The sequence below is a fragment of the Rhyacophila brunnea genome, unplaced genomic scaffold, assembly GCF_057557595.1.
Source record: "Rhyacophila brunnea isolate RB1 unplaced genomic scaffold, BYU_Rbru_1.0 scaffold_12, whole genome shotgun sequence".
Lineage (NCBI taxonomy): Eukaryota > Metazoa > Arthropoda > Insecta > Trichoptera > Rhyacophilidae > Rhyacophila > Rhyacophila brunnea.
In genome coordinates this window covers 5,966,512-5,988,275 of record NW_028232774.1, presented here as the reverse complement: position 1 = coordinate 5,988,275, position 21,764 = coordinate 5,966,512, and the positions used below count along the sequence as shown (strand labels likewise).

General features: G+C 33.2%; 2 protein-coding genes across 3 annotated transcripts in view; one reads left to right on the top strand and one right to left on the bottom strand.

Moving 5' to 3' along the window:
• The window catches only part of LOC147077701 (ovochymase-1-like), a 153,942-nt gene that overhangs the window by 54,522 nt on the left and 77,656 nt on the right, over nucleotides 1-21,764 (top strand). The gene's annotated exons all lie outside the window — the stretch shown is intronic.
• The window catches only part of LOC147077704 (ovochymase-1-like), a 54,708-nt gene that overhangs the window by 6,467 nt on the left and 26,477 nt on the right, over nucleotides 1-21,764 (bottom strand). For both annotated transcript variants that reach the window (XM_085960678.1, XM_085960677.1), the window contains exons 11-18: nucleotides 21,311-21,509; nucleotides 19,688-19,893; nucleotides 18,915-18,966; nucleotides 13,762-13,961; nucleotides 10,468-10,683; nucleotides 8,445-8,612; nucleotides 5,105-5,235; nucleotides 401-574 (exon numbers count right to left, since the gene is read on the bottom strand). In XM_085960678.1, the coding sequence (XP_085816804.1) occupies nucleotides 401-574; nucleotides 5,105-5,235; nucleotides 8,445-8,612; nucleotides 10,468-10,683; nucleotides 13,762-13,961; nucleotides 18,915-18,966; nucleotides 19,688-19,893; nucleotides 21,311-21,509 (1,346 nt within the window). The remainder of the gene's footprint in view (nucleotides 1-400; nucleotides 575-5,104; nucleotides 5,236-8,444; nucleotides 8,613-10,467; nucleotides 10,684-13,761; nucleotides 13,962-18,914; nucleotides 18,967-19,687; nucleotides 19,894-21,310; nucleotides 21,510-21,764) is intronic.

Genomic DNA, 21,764 nt, shown 5'->3' with positions numbered 1-21,764 from the left:
ATACACACGATTGGTGCATGTAAATCAATGCACGTGTACAGGTGCTATTAGATATAAAATTGTCAAGTAACATCTAGTTATTATTAATCACAAAGCCTTCAACAGCAAGTAAAGCCAGCATCAAAGCCTATGAAAATTCTACATGATTAACTATATACCTACTCCCAACAGTATTTAACTAACCCACGGCAAGTAAAAAAATCAAATAATTAATCTCATTATTTAATTAACCCATAAAAACACCATTAAAATTATCACTGATAAACTTCAGCCAGTTTTTTAAATTTCATATAATATTGTATTAAACTCTTAAGTTACACAATATTATTAAGAGATTAATTATAAGTTCATAGCTGTTTATTAGAACAATCTTTTTATAAGGTATTTAATACATACATACCCTTGCTAGAGTACCATCTATGGAGTTTCGTCTATCAATTTCCAAATTTTGAAGATCTAAACATATCGGCATTACATATTCAGAAAATATTATTGGCGTTTCTAAAACTATTATTGCTAAATCTGAGTATTCTTCCACCCCTCCATAAATAACTGGAACTTCGATTTTTTTAATCTGCAATCATAAAACGTTAGATATATATATAACTAGCTGACCCGGCGAACTTCGTACCGCCTCAGAATCAATAATCTTGTGTTAACCTATTAGCTGAATTAAATTCAGTTTTTTATTAAGTTAAAATGAATACTCAAAATGAATATGTTCAATAAATGTGCAAAAATCAAATCAAAATGAAAAGTATTTTAATTACATTGAACTGTACACACTGTACACCTACGATGACCGCGTGGATTAAGTGCCGGTCTATAGTGTCGAGGGTCCCAGGTTCGAATCCTGGGTTTGGCAAGTTCACATATTGTTTTTCAATTTGTGCATGAGTCAGAGTATGGTCCTAATAGGTTGAGCAAGTGGCTGACATCCATTTCTAGTCAAAATAAAATCTGTTAATACAAACCTCCACTCTGTGGAGGCCCATATGATCCTATTAGGATCGGACATGGTCAAAAGAAAAGAAAAATAATGTAATTCACGTGGCAGCAAGGCATTTGCTTTATTGAAGCGAATCGAAATGATTCGCGTAGCATTGTTGCACTACTTTCTGTTAAACTATTTGCTGGATGGGTTTGCACTCGGGTTGTTTCCCTTTGGAATTGGAAATTCAATTCGTTTAAACACTTATGGCATATTGGTTGGGATCATCGAAATTCTCGGAATGAGAACTTCCTCATTTTTGAACATTCCTTTGATTATCATCGCGTGAATCACATTGCCCATGAGTTTTCTCACCACCAAACGCGTTCCGTTACATAGTTTTGGTTGGTTCAGATTTCAAAGCATGATGACTACGAGCCAACCTTCAGTTGTAAATTGTGCGGTGGCAAGCCAAGCAGATCCAATGAGTTTAAAAATTCAGTTGGATAGTTGGTTGCTTCGTCTTCGTTTGTTACAAAGTCGATAGATTTGAAGGAATGCAGTGGACCAACGATTTGATTTTGAATTGTGAAGTTTAAGTGATCCACATCTTTGTTTTTTGCCGCAAGAATGCTCGTTCACTCAACCAGTTGTGATTTTTGTGGTTAGCAATGATGTTTGGGAACACTTTGTTGATGAGTTCGTCCTAAGTTGAGACGAAATTGCAAAAATTCAGCGGAAACGAAATCAATCCGTTCGATTCATCGACTGAAACACGGCCATTACCGATAGTCAGCAATTGCTTGGAGAAATCTTCGGCAGATGAATCGTTTAGCAATGCAACTCGCATGTTTGTCGTCAACTGAAGTTTCTTCACATAGCGCCACAGAGTCGATGATTTGAGGCAAGCCATTATTTCATCGGCAGCGGTCGATCTTGGAATGACTGGTAGTGTTTGGCGGAAATCGCCAGATAGTAGAATCATTGCACCTCCAAAACTTCTTGAGTCATTGCGCAGATTTTTCATAGTTCGATTGAGTGCTTTCAATGCACGTTTGTGCGCTACTGTGAATTCATCCCATGTGATGGTTTAACTTGCCACCAAAACTTTGTCCATTGCTGAGTGTTTCGCAATGTTGCATGTCGGTTTTTCAGTCGTTTGAAGGTTTAAGGGCAATTTCAACGTTGAATGAGACGTTCGGCATCCTTCTAGCAACGTGGCCGCTATCCCAGAAGAAGCAACTGCTACAGCATTTTCGGATCTCGCACGAACAGTAGCCAAAATCAATGACATGAGGAATGTCTTCCAAGTTCCACCGGGCGCGTCGAGAAAAAATAATCCACCATTTCCATTATCAATTGCCTTCATTAACGTATCATACACTTCTTTCTGTTGGGGGTTCAACAGTGGTACATTCGTTCGAACTGATTGGCTCAATGCATCTCGATCATATTAACGTTCACGTTCCAATTCTCGATTGAAAGCGTCGTTCATTCAACGATGTGGCGTTGGCATCCCTAACTTGACTAACAAACTGCCGCACATGAGGTAGCATATGTATTCGATCGAAAGCAAAGCCTGGTTATGTATCTCCTCATTCACCTTGAGATCGGGATTCCATGAACTGACACGAATTTGATGTAAAATGTTTTCTGACATGTCATCCTTGTACTTGTTCCACAGTCCAGGTGGATTCGATGAGAAGCATGTCGAAATAATGATATCAAATAATGTGCGTATCTGACTTGGAGATGCAGAAACAATTGCTTCAGCGATTGTCATATCCCAATGAGTATCGTTTTCAAGCAAACTGAGCTGTTGACATGAAGCACGAAATGTTGGGCACACTACACCATTGACAGTTCGGTTATCATTATTTCTTTTGTTTGTTTGTTTCTTCTTTATTGTTTCTGTCATGTATCAGAGATGGCGTTGTATACGGATTTAAATTTTTTTTGATTTTCTTTTATTTTCGAATGCGCGAGGTTTTCATCGTTCAAATTCATCGATGTCAGTCAAAAGCCTTTCCATACAAAATGTATGAGAAAATTAATTTTCTTCATAATTTTATTTTTTCCGTGATTTATCCAATGTTTTAAATGTTATTCTGCTATTCGGGGCGGAGACAAATCCAACAAATCAAAGATCATAAAAATCGGTCCAGCCGTTCTTGAGTTATAAATGGTGTAACTAACCCGACTTTGTTTTATATATATAGATATATATATATATATATATATATATATATATATTATATAATATATTATAATCAAACGTTGAATTCAAGACTTAACGGCCCACATGCTCAGCGTAGGTCAAAATGGAGCTATTATGGTATTTTCAGAGCATAACCCTGGACATTCCTTAAACGTTGTAGATAATCTATTTATATAATTTTGAAGCCTTATTATCCTTTATATTTATTTTAAACATTTGATGACTGCATAAAGTATTTTTATTACATAAAATAATATTCTTTTAAACCTCTCGCTCTAATGTTTTAGAATATAGTCATATTTCAGTACATCCATGTGCAGTGGTGTTAAGATTTTTTAGGTTTAATAATTTTTAAACGCATTTACTAACCATCAGTAAAATTAATATTAAAATTATAAATATAGTGACATATTTACGATAAAAATTTATATTTTATAATCTTTGTGATCCCATATTTGACAAGAATTAGGCATTTTATTATTCAAAAAATGAGCACGATTAACACATTTGAAGATAATTCTAAAGATAATGATTATAAACCATGTCTTTGGCAACGTACGAATAATGATTGTTTTATAATAATTATTGAGGTAAGAATAAGGTAGTATTTTTTAAAATACGCCATTTCTATTGGCAATTCTCAGTGGCTAGGCTAGGCAAGCTACAACATACGGCCGTAGCCATAAATTGACAAACGATAAATGAAGTAGGGAGTAAGATCATGTTAACGCGCGTGTTTGAACATGTACATAACCGATTTTTTTTTAAAACGGTAGGTAGGTACATGTTCAAAATTTTTAAATAAATATAAAGGAAAATAAGGCTTCAAAATTATATAAATAGATTATCTACAACGTTTAAGGAATGTCCAGGATTATGCTCTGAAAATACATGCATATGAGCATGCGGGCCCTTAAAAAGAAAACAAAATTTCAAAAACTAAATTATAAAACTAAACAAATGAAAGTCGCTGTGGACCCGATATAATGGCTAAGTCGTTTTAGGCCTTTAGGGAAGGGATATATTATGTACATATTGCAAGACATGCAGTAAGGACTCTTCCAAGGGTTTTTTTGTGAAGCATATATTATGCACACCTAGAATGTCCACACTGAATTCGGTTAAAAATTTGCTATATTTGCATGGAAGCTTTAAGCCAAGAACCGGTGGATCCGTATGTATTTGATAGAAATTCAGCCCTACCGATAAAATGGACCCAAATAGTGTTATTATAATATAACGTCATTAATGAAATAGCATTGTACTACAGTACACTCTCAGTAATCCGCCGCTCGATTATTCGATAACTACTATAATCCGACGTTATTTTTACTAGTTGAAAGCAAAAAATCAAGCTCTATAATTTGCCGGTATTCCATTGTCAAATTCAGTAGTCGTTAGTTCAACGCAGATGAGACGGGTTTATTTTGGAAACTTCTCCTTCGTAAAACGTACGTTCATCGCGAAGAAAGTAATGTACCAAGGAGGAAAGTGCCCAAGGACCGCATTGTGATACGGTCAATTTTTATACCGTGCTCCAATGCAACCGGTATACACAACATGAAGCTTTTGATCATAGGGAAAGCCAGGAATCATAAGCCATTCAAGAATATCTGCCTCACTGAACAACTGGTTGTGTCAAATGATTTACTGTTTAATATTTAGTTAATAAACTTAGTTTATAAATATGTATAATTTAGTAAATGGGTACTTGATTTTGATTATAAATAAAACCATAATTTGCTAGTAAAAATTTCTCAAAAAAATTATTTTTACGAAATACTTGTTTTAATTTTTACCATATTTTTTTATGTATGCACTATAATCCGCTGCTTTCACTAATTGGATACTTGTCTGGTTTTTTGGGGTGGCGGATTACTGAGAGAGTATTGCATATATGTCTGGCACTAAACATAATTAGGTATCATAATATGGTATACTTCTAGAACTGTCACCTGAATTTTTTGAATGTAGGTATCCTGCATTTCTTCTCTGTGATTAAATTCACCGAACATCTTCCCTACTGCTACCCGCAGTTCATTTGGATTGATTTGGGTGTCGTTAAACGCGAAGTAACAGTGTGCAGCTAGAAATTAAATTTAATGCAACACAATATATGTCATCAGCAAGCTTGCAGATGTGATTCAATCTCAAATTAGATCCAGTTGCCGTCGTTCCTTCCTCCCAGCATCACCTTCCTATATCCACCCTGTGGAAAGAACCAACCCTACACAGTTCATTAATTTTTACAGCCAACGCTATCCAAAAGATACGCTGATTGCAATGATATTGTCTCAATTCTTGCATTCGATCCGTGTGTCTATGCAACTATACGGCAGTGTCTTCATTGTAATTCGTGATGATAAAACGACTGTCGATTTTAAGGGGGGACATGCTCGTCGAAGGTCAAAATTGAGTTTTTATTGTATTTTCAAACCATGATCCTGGACACTCCTTAAACGTTGTAGATAATCTATTTATATAATTTTGAAGCCTTATTATCCTTTATAGTTATTTTAAACATTTGATGACTGCATGAAGTATTTTTGTTACATAAAATAGTATTCTTTTAAACCTCTCGCTCTAATGTTTTAGAATATAGTCATATTTCGGTACATAACTGTGCAGTGGTGTTAAGATTTTTTACATTTATTAATTTTTAAACGCATTTATAAAACCATTAGCATAATTTATTACCAGATAATTTTTGTAAAATATTCACGATAAAAAATTATATTGATAATCTCTGTGATCCCAAATTTGACAAGAATTAGGCATTTTATTATTCAAAAAATCGGCAAGATTAACACATTTGAAGATGATTCTAAAGATATTTATTATAAACTATGTCTTTGACCATTCAAGTGTGATAAAAATCTTATGAATAATGATTGCTTTATAATAATTATTGACCTAAGAATAAGGTAGTGTTTTTTTGAAATACGCCATTTCTTTTGTCATTCCCCAGTAGTTAAGCTACAACATACGGCCGTAGCCATAAAATGACAAACTATAATTAAAGTAGGAAGTAAAATTATGTTAACGCGCGTGTTTGAACATGTAGCTAACCGAATTTTTTTTTATTTTTTTTTAAACGGTACATGTTCAAACACGCGCGTCAATATCATTTTACTCTTTACTTCAATTATAGTTTGTCAATTTATGGCTACGGCCATATGTTGTAGCTTAACCACTGGGGAATGACAAAAGAAATGGCGTATTTCAAAAAAACACTACCTTATTCTTAGGTCAATAATTATTATAAAGCAATCATTATTCATAAAATGTTTATCACACTTGAATGGTCAAAGACATAGCTTATAATAAATATCTTTAGAATCATCTTCAAATGTGTTAATCTTGCCGATTTTTTGAATAATAAAATGCCTAATTCTTGTCAAATTTGGGATCACAGAGATTATCAATATAATTTTTTATCGTGAATATTTTACAAAAATTATCTCGTAATAAATTATGCTAATGGTTTTATAAATGCGTTTAAAAATTAATAAATGTAAAAAATCTTAACACCACTGCACAGTTATGTACCGAAATATGACTATATTCTAAAACATTAGAGCGAGAGGTTTAAAAGAATACTATTTTATGTAACAAAAATACTTCATGCAGTCATCAAATGTTTAAAATAACTATAAAGGATAATAAGGCTTCAAAAGTATATAAATAGATCATCTACAACGTTTAAGGAGTGTCCAGGATCATGGTTTGAATATACAATAAAAACTCAATTTTGACCTTCGACGAGCATGTCCCCCCTTAAGGTAGTTAGTGTGAACTCTGTCCGGCTGGATGCTGCGTGGTGATACTCTGACGTCCTTCATTTACGGGTTTGAGTAGAGGAGGAGGCACAGATGAATTAAACATTACATCATGCAACAGCATATTATATTAAACACAGTGGTTACGGTGAAAAACCTTCCGCGCACACTTGTTTATTCATTTAGACTAAGAAAGAAGACATGAAAGATAAACTCTAATATTATTATGGTTAATTTTGGTTAAGGTAGTGAAAAGCTATTATTACGTAAAAGGGGTAACATCATAGCCCCGGGGAACGCTTGGTTGTCGGTAGGCACACAAAGTCTTGGGGAAGTTGATTAACTTTAGATCTATTAGTAAGTATGCACTGTTCAGTATTTTATTATTTATTATCGCGTCGCAGGGGTTGTTTTTATTATTTTATTATGTGTCATGTATTAATAAGAATTATAGTAGAGGCACGCCGGAGACATTTTTTACCGCTAATTTCCTGGTCCGGGTTACGTACTGATAACATATTTTTTAAAACATCATAATAATATGTACTATATTATTTTACTGTCGCATCTTTTTAGCTGTCGCGGGTAGGGAATCCGATCTTGAGCCAAACTTTTGTTCCCGGGAGTTCGGGATTACAATTTGACGATCCCGGGATCCCCGGACTGGTCCCGGGATTGGCGTTTTATTCGATAGTTAATATTTTTTTTATTTACTCTAGTTTTTATTTAGTCTAGTATAATTTATACTATTTAAGACATTTAATGTTAATATTGTGTACGTTCAATCTTGGAAATACATGGGTTTAATGGAGTAAATAATAATAAAGTTGTAATATAGATAATAATGTGAAAGTAAAAAAGTTTTTTTTATTTATGTAAGAAAAGATAATGTTCATAAAATTCGGCGTAGAAACAAGTGCCTGCCTGCACTCCATGGCACTGGCGGTTAGACGCCGTTCGCGTGCCAGAAGGTCAGTGACGTCTAGCTGGTTAAATTAACGAATTTATTATTTTTCTGATGTTTTCTGATTGCGTATGACAACAACAAATGGTTATTTATTATCCGTGAACATCCGAAGATTCTTCCTATGACATGTGCATACACTTCACTAACATAATTTTATACACATACTAATTGATTGTGATTGATAAAAAATCAATCCTGGATATTTCGGGATTATGTTTGCTAATCCCGGGATTCATAGGTATCGAAAATTGACCGGGATCCCGGGATTGGATTCCCTAGTCGCTGGACCTGGAATCGTCTCCATCTCGGCAGAGATTACTGTTGCCTATTGTCAATTCTCGGCGCCAACATCCATTGAAGGAGTCGAAATAATTTATTATTTTGTATTATAGATATTTTGACTTCGGTTATGCTATTAAAAATTTTTGATGGGGAATTCAGGCACTTTTGTATGGAATTTTAATAGGGCATGTGGTTTTGGTTTTAGTAAGTGATTCATTTTCAAGTTACTATTAATAAAAATAATATATAGATATATAGTATACGTACCACTAATAATATGTCGTCTGCTAATTATAGTTCCTCCACATCTATAAATAAATTCGCCTTCCCCGTCCTCCATATATATTACTGCGTTCCAAGGGAATTCCCCTTTCTTTGCATATTTATCAATATTATTTGACATAAGATTAGAACTGGATACTTGTCTTCCACATACTGTAAACATATAACTGTTTTTATAAACATACCATTTGGTATTATTGACACAGTCAAATTTGTCCCAAGGAGAGCCACGAGATCAACTCATCTCGTAATCTCATCAATCATCTCGCAAAACTCTACCCATGATGGCCGCGCGGCTTAAGCGTCGGTCTATCGCGTCGTGCGTCCCAAATTCGAATCCTGGGTCTGGCAAGTACACATATTGTTTTTCAATTTGTGTATGTGTCATAGGATGGATCTAATAGGTTGAGCATGTGGCTGACATACATTTCTCGTATAAACAAATTCTGTTAATACAAACCCCCACAATGTGAAGGCCCATAATGATCTTATTAGGATAGGACATGGTCGAAAAAACAGTTTTGAAATTTAGATGATCCGAATACATTGATTGTGGAACAATTTGAATAAAACAAGGTAAAAATTGACGGGTATAATTATGCAAAAATCATTCGTAGTCTTTAAAACGGTAAAAAAATGAGTTACACATCGCGAAACGGGGTTTTACAACCGGATAATTTTGAAGATTCATCTGCAGCCATTCCTGAAGAAACCTGAACTCATGCAGCTTATCGCCACACAATCTCAGTGATTTTATATTATAAATATTGCTGGTAGAACTCCAACGACAGAACTGAGACTAGAACGACAAAGAAAAATCTTGTGACATTTATAAAATTTTAGACGAAGAGAATGAGCGAGGTGGATGAATCAAATCAAGAGTGCCACGGATATTCCTCCGACATCGGCTCTGGGTGCCGCAGAATTTCGATTCAGGTAGAATCAAGTCGTAGTGAAGGATGCTGCCTGATGATCAATTAATCATCCTGGGCATGATCTTCAGTTCCTATAAGGTCAGATGTGAATTCGAATCCCACTGTACCTTATTTTAATTTTAGGAGGTTTTTAAAAATGATGTACTTTAATATATTTTTTCTTCCAGTAAAATATTGATTCAAATTGTCACTTTCCCAAAGACTGGAATTACGTTGTCACCAGGGTGCGCACATGCTAATAGAAAGATTTAAAGGTGGATCTATCTTGATGTTTTATTGTTTTATTTCATTTGTCGGTTTTTGATCATGGATCAGCGGTATTTAATAAACCGGGAGCTTGTATAAAAAATCACTTAAAATAGATGATGGGTACATAGCAGTGGCGAAGGGTGGATGTAGACTGTTAAGATCCGACATAAATAGTGCACATTAAAATTTGTCAGTCATTCGTATTAATTTTTATTGAACTTAGACTACAATTTACAGATGGTGTTGGTTAGTTTTTAAAAATCAATTAAAGCTTGCCTAAGCAAAACCATAATAATTTTGGGATGTTATGGGCCATTCGACAGAATAGTGCACATTTTTTCATTCATACTTATTTGTTTTCGTTGAATTAAGAATACATATTACACCATATTAAAATAAAAAAATTAAGCCCTATCTATACCGAACTATAGCAGATAAATATATTACTACATCTATAAAATATTGAAAATTATGTTAGGTTTAATGGCATAATTTTTGATATTTTATAGATAGACGACTATTTTTTTATTATTGTCTATTATGGCTTGGTTTTGCAGTGTTTAAATGAATTTAAAAAAAAACTAACCAACACCATCTGTAAATTGTAGACTTAGTTCAATGATAACAGATACTTATGACTGACGAAGTTTATTGTGAACTATTTATGTCCGATCTTTACAGCCTACCCCCACCCTTCGCAACTGGTACATAGTGCGTTCATGTTTAAAAAATCTAAAATGATTTCAAAATGTAGGACCTTCTGAAAATCATACCAATGATTAAAATACACTGTACAGACCATAGACAAAATAAAGTTCTCTTACTTGCAGAACATTTCGGAATACTTTGGTCCCAATATCCATCTTTACAAACCAAAGTTGGTAATCGCTCATCAGAATAGTGTCCCACTTCGCAAGTTGGCGTGGCTAATGAACCAGAAGGAACGGGTACGTCGCAGCCGAGTAATTGATTTTCGTCTTTGGAGAATGGGTTAAAACAACTAAACTTGACACTTAGACTCTCAAGAGAGTCGCACATTTCTGAAAAAGAAACAAGAACATGAAATTATATTATTAAATCAACTATCAAATTAAATGAACAGAGCGGGCGTTCTATAAAAACCAGATTTCAGTACATAACGCAAGGGAGTTTTTAAAATGGAAAAAAACTATTTCTCAGTTTTCCAAACACCTGATCAAAAATTCACTTAATTAACCTATTACCTGAGTGGCAACATTTTCGTAATCATAGGCTTAATTTGAATTTACTTCTACAGCTTTAAATTAATAAAAAATTATCCAAAAATAATATTAAGATAATTTATAAAAATCTCATAATCCACACGTATAATCTTGAAAATCTGTAGAAATTAATGTAATTTATATTATCATTTTGTTAAAATTTACTTAACAAGCAAGTTTGCAAATGATTGCATTTTACAGTAAATACAAATGAAAAATGTAGAATTTCGAGTAAAGTTACGACTTGTCCGAACACTATAATGGTCTTCGACACGTTGATGCCCTAACCCAGTGGTCGGCAAACTCATTAGTCAACAGAGCCAAATATCAACAGTACAACGATTGAGATTTCTTTTGAGAGCCAAATTTCTTAAACTATATAGGTATATAGGTAGGCACACTGCTGACGTGATATCATTCTTAATACTGATCTTATTTATTTATAAAAATTAAATTGTAAGTAAGGTAACCATAAAATTATTATTATTATCATGACAATGACTGACAAACACTTAATGTGAACAATGGCCTTGCATCTCCCTGAAAAGTTTGGATAAGTCAGGTTTGTATGCTGTTGTTTTTAATTTTAGGCACGATTCCAGGTTCTCATCAATAAGACGACTTCTCAATTTACTCTTGATAAGGTTTATTCTTAAAAAAGATTGTTCGCATGAATATGTGGAACTGGAAAGGGAAAGAACAGCAAACGCTAGTTTTTTCAACTGAACACATGAGTCAGGAATACTATTCCAGGTATTAAAAATCATCATGTCTTCCTTCTCCAGCTCTTTCAAAGCAAACTACTAAACTTGTGCTGTGAAACATGTTCACATTTGTTTTTCTCCAATATGTCCATATAATCACAGAGATGTTCAAATTTAGAGCTCCATAATTCTTTATCGATAAGCTTTATCTATAATAGAGTTGGTAATCTTAATCACCAATTCCATAACTTTGAAAATGTCTGCGCACAAAGCTCTTCTTGACGAATGATGCAATGGTAAGCAAGTATCTCGTGATTTTTTTTTCTTATGCCGGTCATACTTAAAGCCCCGCCCCGTCTGTTGAAATTGACACAATTTTATCGACTAGAATATGATGTTTTTCAATACACTCAATTACAACATTTGCAATATCTTCTCTACGTGTTTAACATTTGAGTGGCAATAATCCTACAAGTTTTTCTTTAGGACCTATAGGTAGATGAAATAAATCGTACAAAACGTGAAACTTGTGCTGTATCATTTATGTCACAAGACTCGTTGATAAAGCTGAAACCAATTTAAGATCTTCGACTTCCTGGTTGGTTATATTCGAAGACATTTTGACTCCTCTATCTTTCAATGTTTAGCCTATACGTGGTCATTTGTGGCCGAGCCACACCCAAGGGGCCAAAGAGCCACATTTGCTTGCGAGCCGCGGTTTGCCGACCACTGCCCTAGCATGTATATTGTTTAACACCGCCCTGGAGAAGGCTGTACGGGCTTAAAAAGTAGTGACAAATGGAAATATATTTTGTAAACTAGTGACCATATATATTATTGCTAGATCCAGATAATAATATATTCTAGTATAAACTAGTTTCACTCAAAGCATCCGCAAAAAAACATGGCCTTGAAGATCAATGAGACATAAATGAAGTATATGCACATTCTGATCATCTGATAAGGACATAACGAATACCTTTCCAAGTGTGTCGATAGTTATGTGTACTGAACCTCAGTCTTGGGCATCTGCTCCTGAGACATTCCCAGGCGTAAATAGAATACCGTTGAGAAGAAAGGTGCAAAGTACCAAAAACACAAAAAACCATATTTTACGTGGAATAGGTGCCAAGTGTGCGTTAAATTGCAAAACGGCTATGGCTCCAGAAATATAGAAAACATTTTATGATCGATCAGAGCAGTGCCATCAAATTGCTTTTTTAAGTATAGTAACTAGAGATTGCAATACCGGTATTTCAGTATTTATCAATACCGAAATTTTCGGTATTAAGAAAGCACACTCGTTTACGTTTTTGAAAATGAATTATAAGTTATGTGCTGCTAAAATGTAAATATATTGAGTGAATCAAACAGAGGTGAAAAAATAATAAACAAATTTCATCAAATATATTATAATCAATCAAATATAATATAAATTGTCGCGATGAATTATCATAATATTATTTCGAAATAGAAAACATCTGTGACAAAAATGTTCAATTATTCTATAATTATTGATGACTGTACAAGCGTTGAATTTAAGAAGCTTTTTCTGCAGCCGGACTTTTTGCACTTAATGAACTTTTGAGGTCTTTTGTTAAAATTATCAATTCATATGTTAAAATTATTTGTAAAAAATCACTAGTTCTACAATTATGATTAATATAATATATTTTTAAATGTCAACATAATAAATGTATTAACGTAGGTAGGTTTTCGCTATAAAATATATTTTTTAAAAGATTTTATTACCTATATTCTGTTTTTTTAATGTTTAAGAAATACCGGTATTCAATGAGAAATACCGAAAAACCGGTATTGACATTTTAATTCGGTATTGCAATTCCTAATTGTAACCTATGAATATCGGACTTGCATTGAAATTTTACTAAAAAAATAAATAACTGTTCTTAACAAACAAAATGTTTTTCTTAATTTCCCACACATTTGATTTATGGCACATAGTACCTTTCTTCTCAACGGTATCCCTGTTCGTTGATGCTTCACATAAAAATGTCGGTTCTCGTGATACGCGCAAATGCGATCGCACCAGAGTAAAACACAGAGGTTTTGTAATTTTTTTAAATCCAAACAATCTCAAAAGAATCACCAAGATTGAAGTGGTTTTGGAAATTACCGAATCCGAGTTAATAATTATGACTAATTGACTCACTCAAACAGGTTCCGATGTCTGTCTTCCAATTGTTTGTATTGGCATCGCAAACGTTTTCTTCAGAAGAAGAACTGTACCGAGGCGAACATTTTAAGGAGATTATTGAATGTGGTGGCACAACGTCTCCAGGATTCTTATTCTCCATAGTCAATGCAGCAAATCTACCGTTTGCCGGATGATTCGGTATGACGCAGCCTACACTGAAATGAATAAATGTTAGTACCAAGCATTTACGTGAAGTTTATCACCAATGTTAGCCTGGGTGAAGGATTCGTGGTCTTAGATCAGTTATTCTCAAACTTTCTCATACCCCCCCGAAATCAGAAAGTAAAAATTCAAGGCTCCTCTCTCCAAAAATTTTAGTCTTTAGTAAACAACAGTAATTTATTTACCATTAATTATTATTATAAGTACATTTTTATTAAAAATATAGAACAATTCATTAAATTGCTTGTAAGGCAAAAAATTAAAAAAACTTAAAACACAATTTAATGAGAAGGGAATGTTTGCATATTACAACGTTTTTATTAGGTCGCTTTCTTATTTGTCCGGTACAAATCTTGCAATCGATTTTTAATTAACTTCACCGACTAGTTAGACATTTGAAACTTTTAGAATAAATCAGAACACGATGCAAATGCGTTTGTTTAATACTTTTAGCCATCTTTAAGTAGAATTAAATTCATTTTCAGTTAATTCTGTTTCCTATGAAAAGTTATTTCGGAAGAAATCCGCAATCCAATCCACTATTATTGGTTGCTAGGAAATTATTAATATATACATGCGTTACTATGGAAATCAATATGAGTGTCAAAATGACATTTCAGTATTATTTCTATCAAATACATTTTTTTTGATCTTTTAAGCTAGTCAAGTCAAGTCAAGTTTATATGATTCAACAGAAAATTTAAAAACGTTGTATATAAAAAGTTATTTTTATCTTGTAATTATTTTTACATAATAAATCAATATCTGGTACAATGTTTGAAATGATACTCGTAATTCGCAGGGTTTGCTCCAAAGTCACCGTTGAAAGATACGCCCTATGTTTATATTTTATTACCAGTTATGATGAAAATACTGTTTCACATAAGTATGTTGTCGCAATTAGGTTAATATAAAGTTTGTATAATATTTTGTTTAACTAAAAAATCAATATCTAATCTAATATATAAAAATTAATATTTGTGTGTTTGTGTGTTTGTTTGTTCGTATTTAATGCGCAGCCATACCCTTCATCCGATTGCGATAAAACTTTGTAAACTTATTGCTTGCACTTGCGGGAAGAGTATAGGCTATACTAATATATAAAAATGAATGTCTGTATGTCTGTCTGTCTGTGTGTCTGTCCCGTATGCGTTCCTATACCATTCATCCGATTGCAATGAAATTTTGGTAAGTGGTTGTATGCATACCCATAAAGGTTTCTGAATTAGAAAAATCATCATCTTCTTCTTCTTCTTCATTATATTTTCTTTTATTCGTATGGTTCCTATACCATTCATCCGATTGCAATGAAATTTTGGTAAGTCGTTGTATGTACGCCCATGAAGGTTTCTGAATTAGAAAAATCATCATCTTCTTCTTCTTTATTCTATCTTCTTTTATTCGTATGGTTCCTATACCGTTCATCCGATTGCGATGAAACCTTTGTCAGTTGTTGTGTTAACACGCGCAAAGGTTTCTGAAACAGTATAACCATCTTCTTCTTCTTCTTCATTTTATCTTCTTTTATTCGTATGGTCCCTATACCATTCATCCGATTGCAATAAAACCTTCGTCAGTTGTTGTGGTAACACCCGCAATGGTTTTTGAATTAGTACAATATCTAATATATAAAAATTAATATTTGTGTGTTTGTGTGTTTGTGTGTTTGTGTGTTTGTGTGTTTGTGTGTTTGTGTGTTTGTTTGTTCGTATTTAATGCGCAGCCATACCGTTCATCCGATTGCGATAAAACTTTGTAAACTTATTGCTTGCACTTGCGAAAAGAGTATAGGCTATACTAATATATAAAAATGAATGTCTGTCTGTCTGTATGTCTGTCTGTCTGTGTGTCTGTCCCGTATGCGTTCCTATACCATTCATCCGATTGCAATGAAATTTTGGTAAGTGGTTGTATGCATACCCATAAAGGTTTCTGAATTAGAAAAATCATCATCTTCTTCTTCTTCTTCATTATATTTTCTTTTATTCGTATGGTTCCTATACCATTCATCCGATTGCAATGAAATTTTAGTAAGTGGTTGTATGCATACCCATAAAAGTTTCTGAATTAGAAAAATCATCATCTTCTTCTTCTTCTTTATTATATTTTCTTTTATTCGTATGGTTCCTATACCATTCATCTGATTGCAATGAAATTTTGGCAAATGGTTATATGCACACCCATGAAGGTTTCTAAATTAGAAAAATCATCATCTTCTTCTTCTTCTTCATTCTATCTTCTTTTATTCGTATGGTCCCTATACCATTCATCCGATTGCGATGAAACCTTCATCAGTTGTTGTGGTAACACCCGCAATGATTTTTGAATTAGTACAACCATCTTCTTCTTCTTCTTCTTCTATTCTATATTCTTCTATTCGTATGCGTTCCTATTCCATTCATCCGATTGCAATAAAATTTTCGTCAGTAATTGTGCCAACACCCGCAAAGGTTTCTGAATTATTACAACTATCTTCTTCTTCTTCTTCTTCTTCATTCTATCTTCTTTTATTCGTATGGTCCCTATACCATTCATCCGATTGCAATGAAACCTTCATCAGTTGTTGTGGTAACACCCGCAATGGTTTTTTAATTAGTACAACCATCTTCTTCTTCTTCTATTCTATATTCTTCTATTCGTATGCGTTCCTATTCCATTCATCCAATTGCAATAAAATTTTCGTTAGTAATTGTGCCTACACCCGCGAAGGTTTCTGAATTAGTACAACCATCTTCTTCTTCTTCTTCATTCTATCTTCTTTTATTCGTATGGTCCCTATACCATTTATCCGATTGCGATGAAACCTTCGTCAGTTGTTGTGGTAACACCCGCAATGGTTTTTGAATTTGTACAACTATCTTCTTCTTCTTCTTCTTCTTCTTCTTCTATTCTATATTCTTCTATTCGTATGCGTTTCTTTTCCATTCATCCGACTGCAACAAATTTTTCGTCAGTAATTGTGCCAACACCCGCGAAGGTTTCTGAATTGGTACAACCATCTTCTTCTTCTATTCTATCTTCTATTCGTATGCGTTCCTATACCATTCATCCGATTGCAATGAAATTTTGATCAACTGTTGTGCTCACGCCGCAAAGGTCTCTGAATTGTTACAACTATTTTCTTTTTCTTCTATTCTATCTTCTTCTATTTGTATGCGTTCTTATACCATTCATCCGATTGCGATGAAATTTTGACCAGTTGTTGTGAGCACGCCCGCGAAGAGTTCTGAATTAGTACAACCATCTTCTTCTTCTTCTATTCGTATGCGTTCCTATACCATTCATCCGATTGCAATGAAACTTTGGTGAGTTGTTGTGCCCTTGCCCGCAAAGGTTTCTGAATTACTACAATCATCTTTTTCTTCTTCTATTTGTATGCGTTCTTATGCCATTCATCCGATTGTGATGAAATTTTGACCAGTTGTTGTGCGCAAGCCCGCAAAGGTTTTTGAATTAGTACAACCATCTTCTTCTTCTTCTATTCGTATGCGTTCCTATACCATTAATCCGATTGCAATGAAACTTTGGTGAGTTTTCATGCGCATGCCCACGAAGGTTTCTGAATTAGAAAATCATCTTCTTCTACTATTCGTATGCGTTCCTATACCATTCATCCGATTGCGATGAAACTTTTGTCAGTTGTGTGCGGTTTCTAAATTATTATTATATAACATACAAAGTTTGTTGTTTGTTTTTTCCATCCAATTTTGATTTTTTTTTTTACTACATATTTATAACATTAATAACGTTTTCATATTTTGGATTCGATTTTAATTTAGTGTTCTTATGTTTGACCTTTACTCATATTATAATTATTTTTATATTGCCATATTGTATTACACAGATATTTTAATATTAAAGAAATAATTACCTCCTATTATTTTTCAAATATCTAAGATAAATATAACCACGAAGCGACCCCGTGCGAAGCCGGGTACTTCAGCTAGTAATTTATAAATATGAGTAGATTATTTATCCATATCGGAAAAAGTATTGTGATCGCGTGAAAATTCGACCTCGCACTGAAATATTTCGCGGCTCCCTGGCAGCAGCTCCAGGGCCCCCTAGGGAGGCGCGCCACCAAATTTGTCACTTGTCAACAAGTCTGTCTTAGATCATTATTTTAGTAGGTATTTTAAGGGCACCGCGTGCTGTAAGTGCGTCAGTAAGTGGTTATTGCTTCATAGTGTTATTTTAATTTTGTTTTTTTGTTTACTATAATTAGAATTTTGTTTGTAGTGTCTATTAATTATTATGCCTAATGAAAAATTACTAATATTCAATGCATTCATTTTAATTACTAAATGTGAGTAGGTGCATAATTTTGTTGTATAGGCTACTTTAATGTCTCTTTTTTTTAATACGGTTATTTTAAATGTCTGTTATATTTTATATCAGTTGAAAATATCCCTTTGAGGTGCACGAAACTGGTACAATTATTTAATATAATAATTACAAGATAAAAAGAACTTTTTATATACAACGTTTTTAAATTTTCTGTTGAATTATTATGCTCAATATGCTCAAACTTGTACTTGATATGAAGTAAATAAAAAACAAACAAACAAATATAGAAATGTCATTTTGACATTTCATTTTGATTTCCATAGTGACGCACGTATATATTAATAATTTAGTTGCTAGGACTACCCTCTTAGCAACCAATAATAGTCTTTTACTTTTTATGGATTTTTCTGAAATAACTTTCCATACAAAACAGAATTAACTGAAAATGAATTCAATTCTGCTTAAAGATGGCTAAAAGTATTTAAAGAATGCATTGGCGTCGTGTTATGATATATTCTAAGAGTTTCAAATGTTTAGCTAGTCGAAAGGTTAGTTAAAAATTGATTGCAAGATTTGTACTGGACAAACAACCACCAGACAAACAAGATTACGAGCTAATAAAAACGTTGTAAAAAGTGGATTCAGTACAAAACACTCACATTCTGGTTGATGGCTGCATCTCCAAAACGGTAACATGCACCACATTAATTTCTGAAAATACAAAATATTCAAAAATCAACGGCCGTAACAAGTCGAGAAGCAAGTACAACCCCACAAGAGATATTTTTTCAATTAGATTAGATGTCCTCGACATTTTAGATAAATAATATGTATTCTTCACTAATTTAGGATGATGAATATAAGAAAACTTTTTGCTTTGTAACCTTATCCAGAAGATACCTTTTACCACATTTAGTGATGTAGAGGCCCGAGTAATGACTGATTTTGAGGGCCCTACGATAAAAAATGAATAAGAATTCTATTTTTCGCTTAGCGTGCGCGACAGTATGAAGATAGCTGCGAATCAGTCAGCTGTAGATATACAAACGCAAATTGTATAGTATAATTGTTCCGTTGCTTAGGCAACGAATTTATTATTGTCAGCCATTGATATTCCTTACGTAAACAAACGATTAAACGTGACAGTGACAGTTGTTACTTTAAAAATAAAAACAACGAGAAATAATTATAAAAGTTAAAGTGTATAGAAATAAACCAACGGCGCTCCAATAAGCGGCGCTTTTTCTTGAGTGTGTGATTTAACAAAATAATTAAGAGCTAGTCGAAGAATCAAGGTTATCACAAGTTTTTTTTTGTTACGCCAAAGAAGTATAACTTCTAACGCGCGTACATAAGTACACACACTGATTTTTTTTAGATAGGTATAGTTTTAATAATGAAAATACTAATATTCTATAATACGGTCTCTTACGGATTTGGCAAACTGGAAATTCTTTGATCCAATCGTCGATAAATTCATCGCAAATGTTGTTATCTGCGTTTGATTGTATGTAGCCTTTGTCACATCTTAAACTGATCTGCGATTTGTGACCAACCCCTTCTCCGGGAGCAACGTTTCGTAGTCCAATGAGTACATATATTCCATTTGGAGGATTATGCGGCATAGTACAGCCTTCTCTAAAAATATGAAAATGGTTTAATTATTTGGTGAAAAACCTTAGAAATTAATGTGGATATATCTAAAACTTATATTATTCACTAGCACAGAAATTTAATCAAACTGTTTGAACTCATAACATTAATTAACTATTTTTTTTATTCAGCGAATAATTCACAAGATTTAAGAATGTAACATTAGTTTTATTGGATATACGTAATTTTGAAAACACTTCTGAAAAAATACAAATAAACAAATAGAAAAAACCTTTTTTGAAAAAAATACGACAACCAGCAGGAATCGAACCGGCGCCTCTCGGGTTTTGCGCCCACGCACATTGACCACAATGCTATATTATATCCTATCTAATTGCGACAAATTTTAAGTAATGGCCCTTACAATACTCTCTGCGCAACTATACTATACATAATACTGCTATGTTTTAACAGCACCTCTCTTGGCAGTGCTAACTTTTAGAGCGAGATAGACCGTTTTGACTGTTTAGACGGGTAATAAACTACCCTCGATAGCTGCCGATAGCGGCTGATAGCAGTCTTGTGTATAGAATAGATGCGCTGAAGTGCTTTCCAAGTTAAGTTACTAAAGCCAATCGCCAATAGTAACTCAATTTGGAAAGCGATTCAGAGAGAATTGTAAGGGCCATTAGTTTAAATTTGTCGCAATTAGATAGGATACCTAAAGCATTGTGGTTAAACGTACGTAGGCGCAAAACCCGAGAGACGCAGGTAAGATTCTGCTGGGTGTTTTTTTTCTATTTGTTATATATTTTTTCAGAAGTGTTTTTAAAATGATGTATGTTTATAACATTAAAATTGTAATTAAGCTCTAAAAAAACAAACTGAATATATTGGTATTTAAGGGGGATGCTTCTACCTCCTAGAGGCACCTAGCGTAAAAATACGTAGCTTGCAATTTGAGACATATTATTTTTGATTATTTTCAATTTGAACTGTAATAATTAATAAATATGTATCTGAAATTTTTATTTTAAGTCAAAGATAAGCTTACAATAAAATTGTAAAAAAAATGTGAATTTGTAACATATTTACATACATAGTTACGTTATTATTATATTTTTATTGTCATAATTATTATTAAAATTTAGTTGATTAAGTTTTCAATTAAAATTTCAAACTAAATTTTAATAATAAATATGACGATGAAATAAAATGTGTACGTAAAAATGTAACAAATTCACATTTTTTTACAATAATTGTAAATTTATCTCAGATACATATTTATTAATTAATACAGTTGAAAATTGTAAATTATCAAAAAAATGTCTCAAATTGCAAGCTTCGTATTTTCCGCTAGTTTGGGCTTTCAATGAGAATTGGTTAATGGGTTTTATCACGACAAACCAACCATTTTCAGATTTCTGTCAGTAAATATAGCAAAAAAATATTTTGTACGTACCTGTTAATCACTTCTTCTATAAAATCTTTATGCATAAAAGGCCTCGTGAATGTTGAATATGTATTTATACTGCATTTATCGTTATCTTCGCTTGCAGGTGACGTGCTTACAATTCCTCTCAAATACCATGTTGGAGTATTTTTTTCAATGCTGCTAACCACAAGACCACCTCCACTATCTCCTTTACATACTCCGATCCCTGTAAAGATTAAAGAAATATTATTATATTATGTCCCAATAGGGCGCGGAATTTCAAAAAGCGTACAAACAACAAAAAATATTAATTGTACTTATTTATATAAAACACATAATACAGTCGAACTTGGTTATTACGAGGAAGATGGGACCTACTGAATTGTCTCGTTATTAGTATTACTCGTTATATCGTTAGATAATATTTTTCGCGCCACGTTCGATTTAAGCATAGCACATAAAAAATCTGAAAACCACCGTA